We start from the raw sequence: 15,593 nt of genomic DNA, 5'->3' as shown, positions 1-15,593 counted from the left end.
GTATTCAGTGGTTACTGATCTAAAATTTTGATTACAGGCCAATGCCTGCTGTCTTATTCGGATTTCCAGAAACCGGAATATTGGCTTTATAGTTATGGCAATCAGGTAAATGCATTTACATGATGTTTACATATAATACAATTCTGATAAATACCTAAATATTCTTGTGTGTGTGTAAGCGCAGTCAATGGCCTCTGGCTTTCACACTGAAACGATTCAAGCTGCAGCCATAATGATGTGTCCTAATGAAAGTAAGTGCATAAATACTTACTACATGTTACACAGTAAATGAGAGACAGAGAAAGGCAGGGAGACAGACTCAATAATGTGATCAGTCCCTCTGTAATTAGCAGAGACATTTGAAATCTGCGTCCCTCAGGTGCTATGTTATGGATTAGTCTTGGAACCACTAATTAAATGACAGGGGACAAAAGAGCTCGTGGGGACAGTGGTATGTGTGAGGGAGTCGAGAGGCTGTGTGTGTGTGTGTGTGTGTGCGCGTGTGTTCGTCGTGATTGCTCCAGAAAGCAAAATGCTTTTGTTACAATTAAGTAACTGCTACATTTTCTCACTCATTGTTGGCTGTGCTGAAAGGCCAGCATGCATCTGTGCTGGTAAGTCGCATGCTGTTGCAAATCCCTCTTCATGCTATAAATACTGATAAGAACCATGCACATGGTCCTTTGGGACTTTGTGAATAAATGCACCATGAGCAACACATTATATGACTGAGTGTTCGTGAGTATGTGTAGGTGTCCTGCCAGCTGGACTGAAGACAGGCCTGTCCTCTCTCTAAGCCACAGGAATGAGATCATATCTAGGAGACAAGTGTTCGCCAAATGTCCAACCAGTTGCTGAGAGTATTACCAGCCAGATAGAGAGAGGAAATAAAACATGAGCAAGTGAGAGAAAGGGGAAAGTGAGAAAGTGTAGCAATTTGTCTCTCTCTCTTTCTCAGTCTCGGTTTGGCCCCATTTACACTTAGTACTAACATCCATCTCAGGTGAACTGATTACAAGTAGACAGCATTAAATGCAACTGTAAATGTGGTCCAAAGCGTTTTGTGATCCTATGATCCTAGTTAAAAATTCATGTTTGTAGTGTAAAAACTACAAACATCCCAGACAACAGTAAAAGGACCATCTACTCACTTGTCAATCAACCATTGCACTAATACAAGGGTTTTAAACATATATTATCAGTAATCAGGTTTGGGGAGTAACGGAATACGTGTAACGGGTTTACGTATTTAAAATACAAAATATAAGTAACTGTATTCCACTACAGTTTCAATTTAAATAATTGGTCATTAGAATACAGTTACATTCAAAAAGTATTTTGATTACTGAAGAGATTACTTTGCATTTTATTGTCATTTGTTTCATTTAATATTTAATCCTTTCAGACGGAAAACATTTATACATATAAATGATTTGATCAAAAGTGCATTTGAACAGCGGTGAAACACTTTCTTATGAAGCATTACATTCATACGAGCAGACAGAGAAGTAAATTTGAAGTAAGTTTGGAGCAGAAGAAATTGAAATAAACCTTGTGTAAACTGTCAGCTTTACGCTAAGCTAAAATGCTATTTCTAGCCATTTTACATGCACATGTTACCAGGCACGATCATTTTTTTTTATCAAGAAAATTCACATTGGATCATAATTTCATTTTTTCTAGTCAGACCTTTGATATTAGGCCACAAATCTTATTCTTGATAATAATTTTTGTATTGTTTTCCTGTAAAAATATCTAAAAATGCTTAAAACAAGATCAATTTGATTTATCTTGTTTTAGAAACAACACTGCATAAGATATTTAGGTTTTAAGAGAATGTATTTTTAACATGTGTATTTTGTCTTACTGTACTGGCAGAGTTTTTATAGTCAAAACAAGTGAAAAATCTACCAGTGCTGAAGAAGTAATCCAAAGTATTTAGAATACGTTACTGACCTTGAGTAGTAGTGGAATACATTTAAAAAGTAACCTTCCCACCCTGTCAGTAATATAGGAGCTTGACTAAAATGACAAATGAGAATTCAGCTCAAAATGCCATGTCTGCAGTAAATTATTTTTTTGAATATATGGAAGCAACAGTAGGCCAAGTTGTGTTTTTTTTTTTTCCTTTTGTGCACAACATGCAGTAACACACTGAAAAAAAAAAAAAAAGAAAAAGAAAAAAAACTCACAGTGGATTGTTGTCAGGAAATCACAGACGGACACCAACAAATCTGATCACAAGTGGTCTGAAAGGCATGTTACTAGGTGTAAATGCCCTAAAAATGCATCTCCCGTGTCCACATATGACTGGATTTTGTCAAGGGCAGAGTCTTGGATTTCATGACAGCATAAATCACTTACTATCTCACTGTGTTACTGCATGTTGAAGTTTAGAAAAGTTAGCACTCTGTTGCTCTCAAATGTACCTGAATGTTAAGCTAAATCTACACAAGTCTGTTTTCATTTTAAAACCTTTTCATTTTCCTAACATCATTGTTGTCCAAAGTATTCAGTTATGGAGAGTGCTTTTGAAAGGCTCTTTTTTCTATGGAGGAAAACGTCATCCTAGTGTGGATGAGATAAATAAACGTAGCTAAATCAATGCATTTTCTAAAAGATATTAGTGTGGCTCTGGCCTTAATCTTGCCACGAACCACGAATCTTGCCACAGTCGAAATTCTCAAAGATATTTTAGTATTAAACCTTATGGTAAATGCATAATTCAGGTCTTTAGTGACCCGGAACCTCATTCCATGCCCTTTACCTCATCCATTTTTTGGAGTTATGCCCCAAAATCTTAAGTGTTCCTCAACCTCTCTCATGAATAGTGTAACAATAAAAAAAATAAAAAAAAGACATTGATAAGCCAAAACATTATGACCACCTGCCTATTATGATGTTGGTCCTCCGCGTGCCAACAAAACAGCGCCGATCCGCCAAGGCATGGACTCTACAAGACCCCTGAAGGTGTCCTGTGGTATCTGGCACCAAGTCGTTAGCAGCAGATCCTTCAAGTCCTGTGAGTTGCCAGGTGGAGCCACCGTGGATTGGACTTGTTGGTCCAACACATTCTTCAGATGCTCAATCGGATTGAGATCTGGGGAATTTGGAGGCCATGGCAACACCTTGAACTCTTCATCATGTTCCTCAAACCATTCCTGAACAATGTGTGCAGTGTGGCAGGGTGCATTATCCTGCTGAAAGAGGCCTCTGCCATTAGGGAATAAAACTGCCATGAAGGGGTGTACCTGGTTTGCAATGATGTTTAGGTAGGTAGCAAGTGCCAAATTGACGTCCACATGAATGGCTGGACCCAGGTTTCCCAGCAGAACATTTTCTGCTTTAACAGTTTACCCAAAGCATCACACTGCCTCCACCGACTTGTTGTCTTCCCACAGTGCATCCTGGTGCATCACTCCCCAAGGTAAACGGCGCACACATACATGGCCGTCCACATGATGTAAAAGAAAACGGGACTCATCGGACCAGGCAACCTTCTTCCACTGCTCCAAGGTCCAGTTCCGACACTTGTGTGCCCATTGTAGGCGCTTTTGATGGTAGACAGGGGTCATCATGGGCACTCTGACCGGTATGCGTCTACGTAGCCCCATACGCAGCAGGTGCTATGCACTGTGTGTTGTGACACATTCCTCCCGTACCATGATTAAAATTTTCTGTGACTTGTGCCACAGTTTGGACCAGATGGGATAGCCTTCGTTGCCCTCGCGCATCGTTGAGCCTTGGCCGTCCAACACCCTGTCGCCAGTTTGTCCCTCCTCGGACCACTATTTGTAGGTACTCACCACTGCTGACCTGGAGCACCCCACAAGCCTTGCTGTTTCAGAGAAGCTCTGACCCAGTCGTTTGGCCATAACATTTTGGCCCTTGTCAAAGTCGCTCAGGTCTTTACTCCTGCCCATTTCTCCTGCATTCAACACGTTGACTACGAGAACTGATTGTTCGCTTACCATCTAATCTACCTAGACCTTGACATGTAGCCTTGTTAGGAGATGATCAATGTTATTCACTTCACCTGTGAGTGGTTATAATGTTTTGGCTCAACAGTGTAGGGTTATTAGAATAGGGTAGGGTTATCAGAGACCCCGGATATGTAAGTGTCATAATATATAGTATATATTTTTGCTTCCACAAATCTTTTTATTCATACAGTATCAAGTTTAATGTCGCAGGATATCTATTTCTTTGTTTATTACAAGACAAATGAGTATTATATGCATAAAAATGACCACTATATTACGTAAATTGTCTGTACAACAGTGGTGAACTATCAGTATTCCATATGCATGTAGCCGTGTACACATACATATTATACATGCTATTTGTTCCTCAAGGTGTTGTTTCAGTGTTTGACTTGATTTACCTTTGACGAAGCCATTTGACAAAGAAGCAACATGGAGCTTATAAGTAATGTGTAGCTTGATATCTGTTTTACAGCCGTCTCAAACAATTTTAGTGCGATGAATAGTGTTCTATCATTTGCTGCATCATCTCTTTGATATATGAACAATAAAACATTAAAATATAACAGAATATATTCTATTACATTATTTTCTAATTGTCATGAAAATGCTTTGAAATCGTTACACTATCTGGGCATTTTATAGATCCATTTGTGATAGATATACAATGTACGCACTAGGTCACTAAAGACGCGAGGTTTGTAATAATGTTTGGTGAAACACCAATGTATTTAAGAGTTAAATGAACAGAGGTGTGCTTCAAATGATCTATCTTTATTTATTTACATGTTAATTTATGTGTTAATTTAGCAGATGCTTATATCCAAAGCAAATTATCTGTGCTAATATATATATATATATATATATATATATATATATATATATATATATATACACACACATATATATAAATAAAATCTGTATATGCCTTGTTTTTGCACAATGGTTAACTGACAGTTTAGTAGGCGGTTCTGCACTGCTATCCGGAATGCATCAGAGCGGATTAGCATTTAAATAACAAATACGATGTGGCCACATGCGTTTTCAACTACCTCTAAATGGTTTGAGCGATCCCATCAGAAAACGTTTTGGACCCCGTTTAAACCTGTAGTTATAACTTTTTCATGGTTACTGTAGTAAAACCATGGTTATTTTTCATATAACCATGACACGCTAAGCACTAGAGAACAATCTCCCGAAACTGGAGTTAATACCAGGTTTAACGTAGCCATTGATGTGCAGGTTCTCTCTGTGTATGGTGGAACATTAAATCATGAGTATGGCAGAGAGTGCTGCAGTTCACTCAGCATGTGCTGGACAGATTGATTGTGCAGGTTCTGTGTGGATGTTGTATAAAACAGTGATGGAGAACACAGTTGTTTTGTCATATATAGCAAAGAGAGAGATGGTTTGAGGGCTCTAATGAATATGTTGGTCAGTATGCTCTCTGCTTTCTCAGAGCAACAGCACAGGCGCTAAGCTGATAACACATTTTCAAAGCATTGGCATGTGTGGGAGTGTGTGACAACTTCGGTCCTAGTTTATGTGGTGCCAGGCCAAACATGCGTGTGTCCTTGCACAGCCCCAGCAGTGAGTCAAAGAACTCATGTTGAAATTTGGCAGTCATTTTATTCAGCATGCTGTCAAAATCAAAAACACTCTTTGATTAAAAAACCAACCCTTAAGGCATGAGAGAGGATATTCCCATCCAGAGTCCAGATACTGAGATATACCCAGATTCTTTCTGAATCTCTCCGTCCCAAACACATTATCCAACACAGCAAATACAATCCTTCATGGACAAACACAAACAACTAAATCATTAACATAAGATTTCTTTGTGTCTACAGTACATTCAGAAAGTATTCAGACCCGTTCATTTTGTTTTACATTTTATGTTGCAGCCTTATGCTAAAATGCTATTATTATTATTTTCACATCAATCTACACTCCATACCTCATAATGACAAAGCAAAAAACAGATTTTTGATAACTTTGCAAATGTATAAAAAATAAAATAGAAAAAAAATGAAATAATCACATTGATAAAAGTATTCAGAGACTTGAAAACTTGAAATTTAGCTCAGGTGCATCCCATTTATCTGGATCATCTTTGAGATGTTTCTACACTTTGATTGGAGTCCACTTGTGTCAAATTCAATCGATTGGACATGATTTGGACACACCTGTTTATATAAGGTCTCACAGCTTAAAATGCATATCAAAGCAAAAACCAAGCCATGAGGTCAAAGGAACTGCCTGCAGAGCTCAGAGACAGGATTGTGTCGAGGCACAGATTTGGGGAAGGCTACAAAAAATTTCCGCTGCATTGAAGGTTCCTAAGAGCACAATGGCCTCCATAATTCTTTAATGGAAGAAGTTTGGAACAACCAGGACTCTTCCTAGAGCTGGCTGCCTGGCCAAACTGAGCAATCGGGGGAGAAGGTCCTTGGTAAGAGAGGTGACCAAGAACCCGATGGTCACTCTGGTTGAGCTCCAGCGATCATATGTGGAGATGGGAGAAACTTGCATTTTAATTCAAGTAAGACAGGTTTATTTTAATTCATCAAGAGAAATAAAATGGTTGGATACAAAACAGGTTTGAACCGTTGTCACAGCTGCTGACAGGTTGAAAATCACTAGCTGCAAATCCAACATTACTGACGTGATATTTGCAGTGAAATCGTGAAATTTATCTTCACATATATCGAACCGTTTGTCTGTACAATCAGAAAACCCTGCAGATACAGTGCAGACATTTGGAAAAGTTCAGTCTAGACACATTTTTCCCGTTTAGATCGGAAAATGAACTTGGGTTACAGATGTAATAAAAATGAGTTTTTGGGAGACCACTCTCTGTAAAAACTCTGTGAATTTAAATGCACCATTTCACAGTAATGTGGAAAAATCAGCGTGACAGTTGTAAAAGCAGCACAGGAACAGTACATGTTGAGGGAAATCTCTTTCAATTTTGCAAACGTTGACCTCTGAGACATTGGTATATGACATGCTACCCGCAGAATTAAGGAGTGAATTCAAATTGAAACTGAGCTGTAGCCTTGCATGCCATATCCGCGTTTAACAGCCTGCATTAACTGCTTCAGTCAGCACTGCACGAGCTAGTGGCGCCATCTAGCAGCTGTGTGTGGGAAAACACTGAGATGACCCAATGTTTATCATTTTACAATCCAAATCCCGAAGCTTGATTCCTGCCCCCCACTTTGCTCGGTACATTTTCCTGCGTTTTTGTGCTTAGCCAATCACATTCCTGCTTGCAGAAGGACAACCATTACTGCAACACTCAACCGATATGGGCTCTATGGCAGAGTGGCCTCCCCTCAGTGCAAGGACACTAAAGGACTCTCAGACTGTGAGAAACAAGATTCTCTAATCTGATGAAACAAAGATTGAACTGTTTGGTCTCAATTTCAAGCGTCATATCTGGAGGAAACCAGGCACTGCTCATCACCTGCGCAATACTATCCCAACGGTGAAGCATATTGGTGGGTAGCATCATGCTGTGGGGGTGTTTTCCAGCAGCAGGGACTAGGGGACTGGTCAGGGTTGAAGGAAAGCTGAACACAGCAAAATACAGAGATATCCTTAATGAAAACCTGGTCCAGAGCGCTCAGGACCTCAGACTGGGCCGAAGGTTCACCTTCCAACAGGACAATGACCCTAAGCACACAGCCAAGATAACAAAGGAGTGGCTTAGGGACAACTCTGTGAATGTCCATGAGTGGCCCAGCAGCAGCCCGGACTTGAACCCAATCGAACATCTCTGGAGAGACCTGAAAATGGCTGTCCACCGACTGTCCTCATCCAACCTGACAGAGCTTGAGAGGATCTTCAGAGAAGAATGGCAGAAAATCCCCAAATCCAGTGGTGCAAAGCTTGTAACATCATACCCAAAAAGACTTGATGCTGTAATCGCTGGCAAAGGTGTGTCAACTAAATACTGAGTTAAGGGTCTGAATACTTATGTCAATGTGAAATTTCATTTTTTTCTTTTTAATAAATTTGCAGTTACCAAAAAATCTGGTTTTTACTTTGTCATTATGGGGTATGGAGTGTAGACTGATGTGGAAAAGCATTTTAGCATAAGGCTGCAACACAAAATGTGAAAAAAAACGAAGGGGTCTGAATACTTTCTGAATGCACTGTGTGTGCATGAGAGAGGATGGAAGTGAAGAAAAAGAAAGAAAGGGATATCTGGTCTCTAAGAGAGAGCATGTGTGCCATCGTAAGTGTGACAGACCAGTGTGGTACCCAGCAGTTCTACTGCCCTGCTTTAATCTCAGCTCTCTACTCATGTGACCTGCTCACACTGTATCTGCTGCCACCACAGCACTGATTTGGTCAGAATGCTTGCATGTGTGCACAGATAAGTGTGAGGTTAAAGGGAGTAAAATATGGATCTCATATGATTCAAGTTAACTTACCGACTCTGTAATTGGTCAAGGTAGATGTGTGTTTGATTGGTCCTTGACTAGGTTTACATGGACATCAGAAAGCGACTTATTGCAGGAAAGTTGCTTGTTGCGAAAAAGTGCCATTCCCATTTACATGCATTGTATAAGCGGCGTACTTCCATATACATGCAGCATAGTCAATAAGCAGATTTCTCCACAGCAATGTAATTTACCTGCGATGCTTGTGTAAATAACAAACATGGCATCAGAGGAAGACTTCGCTATTTTATTCTCCATTGCTTTGCTTTATTTCCAGATATTTCAGATTTGTTGCTATGTTTCTGGGATTGTAAATGTGCAATACTGGGTATTCATGCTTACGTAAAACTCTGGGATTCCCCCCCATGTGTGTGTGTATGTGCGAACATGAGGGACAGTCGATATTTTACATGAGTATGTATAAATGGATATAGATTATAGTGTATGTGCTTTTTCCACTGTAATCCCAGAAATGCTGAATACTTTCCGCTGTGTTGATTTGTTGTTGTACTCCATCCTATGATGATTATTATTCAGTCTGTTAACGCATATGCAAACTTCTCAAAAACCTGTATGAACGCTGCTTACGCATTTACATGGCCACATAAGCCGCGCTCTCCAGGAGAAACCCAGGTGTGTTAAATCGCTTTATTTTTATCCCTTAAGCGGAGTAAGGAAAATGGTGTTCTCGTTTACATGACGTTTCAGAACACCACTTTCTGCAAAAACCCTGGAATAAACCGTTATTTTTGTTATTTATTTTTTAGTGCATGTAAACGTAGTCACTGTGGTTTGATATTATGGCTCCATTTTTAAGGTCTATACATCTTAATGACCCTCTGCAATTAAAACTGAACTTTTGTGTCTTTTAGTCCATGCTTGTCAGCTCTGAGTCCATTTATATTCTAGTGTACTGCTAAAAGTTGACAAATTACTTTTAGCATATGTACACATTAAAAATGTACAGTCTTTCTCTTCTAGGAAAATATTGGATTCATTCTGCACTCAAGGGTGCAGTGTATATCTCGCCAATGAAATTACTGATGAAAATGTTCGTTGGCAAAGAATATTTTGATTTTGCCAATGATAACAAAGATGCATCATGACAATAATTAAAACAAACTGTTGATGAAAATATAAAAAAATGTATTAAAATAATCCAATCATAGTATGTTGGCGATTTCCCCGTTTGAGCTGCGTAAACTGAAAAAGCTCAACACCAGTAAACTGCTTAACAAACGGGTTAAGTAGCTCACTAAAACATATTTTATTTAGGCTGGAACACATCCAACATACAGTATGTACCCACTCTTTCCTTCTTTCATGTTTAGCTGACTCTTACCTTTTGTGGTCTTGTGAGGAGGGACTATGCTCACGATCCATTTCTCTGTACCTCTCTCTCTCCCTCTCCCTCTCTCTGTCTTTCCTGTGCCCTCGCTCTCTGGTTTTCTCTTTCTCCTTTTCTCTGTTCCTTTGTTTGCGGGCATAATACTCCCATGCCTTGCCATTGTCGATCATGCCAGGCCAGGAAGACATGCCCACTGCAGGTGAGTACACACCTGGAAAAAACAGGAAAGACTGCAATGAGATGATTTAAGATGCAAGTATAAATCCATATCCACTGATGCCCTTGATGTGTGTGTATAAGTATAGGCCAGGGGGTTTAGCCCCTGCTGGTTGATGTCATAAGTACACCATATCAAAAACATCTTTTTCCATTGATGACAACTCAAAAGTTGATTTGTTTGTATCCTGAGAATATTTATATATACATATATAATATATTTAGCATGTTAATACATCTAAAAGGGTCTGATATTTTACAGTACACTAATTGCATGCCAATTTCCAAAAGACTTTGTCAGTTGAGCTGAAAAAAAAAAAAAAAAAAAAGAAAAAAAGTACAGCAGGTACTGGTCTGAAGGTACAGCATTTCCTTTTTTTTCTTCTTTTTTTTTTAGAGCACATTTTTGCTGAATTTTCAAACAGCAAATCTGAGACAGGTGGCAGGACAACAGCTTACTAATACTGTAACAACTATTGCTTTTTCTCACTTTCCCTCACGCTCTCACAAACACACATACACCAATTCTGACAATCACAAAAAGCTCACAGTGACAATAGTTGCTTCAGCCTCTTGAGTAAGCCCAAATCATTACTACATGCAGAGGTTAACAAGGCCACAGCAGACTGTCTGACAAGCTCATTTTTCCAAATTGTGTGTGTGTCCTTGTTAACCTCTACCTGCAATAATGATGTGTGCTGGACTGCATTGAAAATGCTTGCAGTGCATTTCTATGTTCAGTGGCTGTAACCATATCCCTCCACAGTTCTATGGGATGTACGTGTGTGTGTGTAGTGTTGATGAGAGAGTTGAGAACGTTAATGCTTTGTATGCAGTTCCACCCGCTGTAGCCGAAACACTGACACTAACCAACCCCCAACCTACACTCAAATCAAATCACTTTTATTGTCACACAACCATATACACAAGTGCAATAGTGTGTGAAATTCTTAGGTGCAGTTCCGAGCAACATAGTAGTCGTGACAGTGAGACATGTACAGAGTGCTGTGATTTGTGAAAAAATTGTTTGTATGTGGCTGTCTGACTGTGGGTAACTGTGTTTGTGTGAGCAGAAATGGTTGTTTTCACTCTTTTGATAGGTGGCCCAGGGTGTTTGATGCTCCAATTAAGATGGTTCGAGTGCATGGGCCAAATTCAATATTTTCTCACTGTTCCCAACAAGACTTATGGAAAATCCACTAGGAAATGTTCCTCAAACACAGACATAAACACATACACAACAGCATTAAGAGGTTTCCCTTCCCACACACTCACATTATTCAGGGGCCAATGAAAATTCTAAATGTGCCATTATAAAGTTTATTTCATTTTCCATTAGTCCCAGCAATAGGGCTGCTCGATTATGGCAAAAATCATAATCAAGATTATTTTGGTCAATACTGAGATCACGATTATTTAACACGATTACTCATTGACTTTGGAAACATCATGCATTTACTGAACAAAAAAACTTGTCTTTTTAACAGTGGATTTCCTTGAACTTGAAATGTAAACTGCACTGGGTAGGGGAGGAGGCTATTGTCAAATGATAATTATTTTATGTTACGTATGGTAGTCAAAATAAAGGAAAGCCTCCATCGCTACCATTAACAGCATAAGAGATCAACTTTTTCATTGCAGCAAGATCTACCATGTACAATAAAGGCTATACATTATCAAAATACCAAAATGTCAGTAATCGGTAGTGCAATTTAAATAATATTTTGGAAAACAAGCCAAAAAAACAACTTATTTTGTTCCAGTGTATAATTGGCTAAGACTACACTCTCACTTCGAGCCATCTTTAACTCACAAAAAACAACCTTTCTCTTCTTAATAGAGCTGTGTATCACCAGTGAACACGACACATATATTATGATTCACTATGTCGCGAGCCATCACGTTATAATCTAGCTGCAGCAAACGCATGCGAGTGATTGAAGATTCAATCTCTTCCCCGGTCAATTCAAGCAACTCATAGACGCAGCGCTGACCGCACAGTGAAATGCCAATTTCTGAGTTTATTTTCATAACCAGCTTCCTTATTATTATGCTTTAAAGATATAATGCCGGGGTGTTTCATTGCGAAAAGGAATGCGGCACAATAATCATTTTATCTCCATTATCTTGTTTTCATAATCGTTGGAAGCCAAAATCGTAATTGTAAATAAAATTTGATTAATCACCCAGCCCTACCCAGCAATGCTTCAAATTGTGACCTTAAACTTTCAAATCACAAAAACTATGTAAAAAGGATACTGATTAGGTTATAACTGGAATAACACCAAAGGTGATGAGGTTCTTTAAAACATATGTAGCCAAGTGGAGACATTTCATGTAATTTAACTCTAGCCATAAATTGGACGCGGCCCATTTAAGAACCGTTTTGCCACACCAGTTTTCCGGCACTCTCTCATGTTGCGCATGTGTGCTGGTTAGATACGTGATAACATACGTTGTGCAAGAGAGCTCCTTGTTTTTTTTCATAGTTTGAGAATTCTTTGGGATGCATACGGATTGCATGTGTGAAGTTTGACCATGTTTTGCACACATGCGAGGACTGGCCTCTACCGCATTTCATTTTCGTGTTTCATTGTACCGTATTTCAGTTTTTGTATTTTCCTTATTTATTTTTTTTAAATACAATACGGCCCCATCGACCACTGTCAATTTAACTCAAGATTGAAAGTGTGGTGCTTTCACAGACTGAGTTGAGGTGAATGAGGTCTTATAGAGAACAGCAGCTCTGGAGGCAGGCAGTAAATAAACTGGTTCTGAAGGTCAGAAGTGTACTGTGCGATATTCATACCTGCAGGGAAGGGGTAAGGTGGGGCTGAGCGTCCATCATAGCCTCCAGCCAAACGTCCACTGCTGTGATGTAAAATGCCAAGTCAGAATTTATCAGTTAAACATCAATAATATATATTCATGCAGGGATAACATGGATTGTCAGGTTTTGCTAAAACTTGTGGAGATCATGGCAGCTTCTGTGCATATAAATAATTGTAAATTCTAAGAAATACTTGTTGAAATTCTCAAATTCAAGTACATTTTTCAATGTAACTTTTCACTGAAATAAATATGCTGAAAATTAATTTGTAAATAAATATATATAAAATTCAAACACAAACAAACATAAATCACATTCATATTGCATGTCACCTGATGACCTTTGACATTTCTTTTTGGGGGGGGGGGGGGTAGTGGTGAGGCATGCAGTATGACTTGGTACATTTAGCCCAAGTTGACCCAGGACAATCAGTTAATAAATGAAAGAAGAATGTTTAATGAAAAAAAAAAAGAAAAAAGATTACATTTACATCTGAATTAAAAGGGTATAGAGCACCCAGAGCAGCATGACCCCATTACTTTTAACATACAACAAAGAGAAAGGAATAAATAGAGCATAAAAAAAGAGGCGAAAAGTATGGGATAATAAAGGGGTAGACAGAACTTTTTCAATGATCAAAAGACTTCCCTCAGTTTCAGACCTCAATTTCCTTATTGTTTGATGTTACTGGCATCAACTCAAAGTGCAGCATGTGCCCGGTAACCTGCCAGGAGTGTGACTACTGTAAGTGTGTGTGTATCTGTGTGTAATAGCAGATACAACTCTGGCAATCGAGCCATTGATGATCCATAAACCCTGGCTCTCCACCCTGCTTCCAGGGCGTTCTGCAGGAGTTAACGTAGAGTGTGTGTGCGCGAGTGTGTGCTTAAGAGAGAAATCGAATCCAACAGGACTCCTTGTGGTCAGGTGTTAGTTAAGATAAGTGCACTGATTCCATAAATATCTCTGGAAGAGATGCTGCTGCTGTTCTGGATTCTCTTTCCTTCTGTCTCTCTCCCTTCCTGTATCCCACTTCCTCTACCTCACTCTCTCTTCTCACATGCTAAGCCTTTCTACATTTCAAATTCAACCAGCTTCAAAATACTGTATCTTTCCTTTATTACTCTCTCATACTTTCCATCCATCTACGCTTTGCAGAGTAGAACAGACAAACGGAAAAGAGAGGAAGGCATTTTTGATAATCAGTGTTAGATGATCTGGCAGTTGCAGTCTCATCTCACCCCAGAGGCAAGCCTTAATTAGCGTCTGCCTCATCAAGACAGCTAATCACTGTAGAGTTTGGCCATAGTGGCCTTGCAGTAATGGCTGCGCATAGACCCTGCCCCTCCAGTAGGCTGTACCAAATAACTCTGGTGAGTAAATGCATCAACAATACAATTATTACTGATATTCCAGAATATTTGCTGAGGGAATCGTTGACATATTTCCATAAAGTAATAAAACTATACTGGATGTGGATGCCAAGCCTCATGACATCTAATCAAACAAAGCACTGAATGCAATCTGCTTTCAATATAAAATGATCTTCTCTTGTTTAAAATGTTTGGGCTGCGAATACTTTTTGATGACTAGAGAGCAAGGCACGATGCAATTAGTGCTGACGGATAGGTGGTGTGTAGCTGAAACAATCTCCCAGAGAGCCTTGTGGGCCATGGGACTCCCTCCATTTAAGGGGTGTCCCTCAGGGCTATGTATTAGGACCTTTTATGTTTACAACATACCCTACGCATGTGAAGTGTATGTGTGAAAACAAGTGTGCACATAAAAGAAAGAAAAAGGAAAAAGTTTTTGGAGTGTTCGCACAAGAGGAAGTGATTCATGAATTATGCAGTCATTGGTTGGCAGGGCTCAGACGAACGGAAACTCCTCCAAGGATGTTTGGACTTGGCAGAGAGAGTGAGATGTGAGGAGAACCATTCTTTAAACAACAGAAAAAAGGGACCAGGAAAATGGAGGGAGCTGGGTCAAGTGAAGGTGAAAAAAGTCAGGATAGAGATAGAGAAAAAGAAAACAAAAATAGAACTGGTTAACTTCTACAACCAAGTATAAGACACCAAGATAAATTTGAAATTAAAAAAAAAATGGAAATGTGTTATTTTTGTGCCACCACCATCACCAAATGGAATTGCAAAAAAAATAATAATAATAGTAGTAATAGTAAACAGTTTTAAAAAACAGGATTCCTGAACAATCTCCATGTCTGCAAATAGTTGGTCAAATATATAGTCATGACTCAAACTCATGGCATTGGTTGAGCCTAAGTTTGCGATTACGAGCTGGTCGAGATGCGCAAATTAACAGTAATGATTTGAAGTGCCACAGAGCCACAGTGTTTGCACTTTTCAGGGAAATCAACCTACAATTTACTTACTAATAGTAGTCTCTGTATATTAACCGCTCTACAAAGGCAAAACACAGTAACCACACCAAACACTGAGAAAAATGACTTCAACGTTACTTGTTTTTAGTGTAGATTTTCTAGTTACTGCAATGTTCACACTCTGTTTTCTCTGAATCTGCGCCTGGTTGCACCAAACCTCTCTGTCGCAAAGAGACCCAATTTCCCTCATAACTCAATTTTAGTATTGTAGTTGCTGCATTTTACTTGGTTTCTGCAGATGAAGATGCCTGTCAAACTGTGAGCTGGAGGGAATCTAGTAGCAAAGTGAGTGGGGGGAGACAGACAGACCGAGATTCTGCTGTTTGTCTTGGGGAGAAAGTGAAGACAGTGAGCACAAAGGGAG

General features: G+C 39.2%; 1 protein-coding gene across 3 annotated transcripts in view; it reads right to left on the bottom strand.

Annotated features, from left to right (window-relative positions):
• LOC127416224 (pre-mRNA 3'-end-processing factor FIP1-like) overlaps positions 1-15,593 on the bottom strand; it is a 53,941-nt gene that overhangs the window by 9,197 nt on the left and 29,151 nt on the right. For all 3 annotated transcript variants that reach the window (XM_051655454.1, XM_051655453.1, XM_051655455.1), the window contains exons 12-13: positions 12,808-12,869; positions 9,777-9,993 (exon numbers count right to left, since the gene is read on the bottom strand). In XM_051655454.1, coding sequence (XP_051511414.1) covers positions 9,777-9,993; positions 12,808-12,869 — 279 coding nt within the window. The remainder of the gene's footprint in view (positions 1-9,776; positions 9,994-12,807; positions 12,870-15,593) is intronic.

This window comes from Myxocyprinus asiaticus, chromosome 25 (assembly GCF_019703515.2).
Source record: "Myxocyprinus asiaticus isolate MX2 ecotype Aquarium Trade chromosome 25, UBuf_Myxa_2, whole genome shotgun sequence".
Taxonomy (NCBI): Eukaryota; Metazoa; Chordata; class Actinopteri; order Cypriniformes; family Catostomidae; genus Myxocyprinus; species Myxocyprinus asiaticus.
The sequence above is the reverse complement of the archived record's forward strand: the minus strand, read 5'-3'. Positions and strand labels throughout refer to the sequence as shown.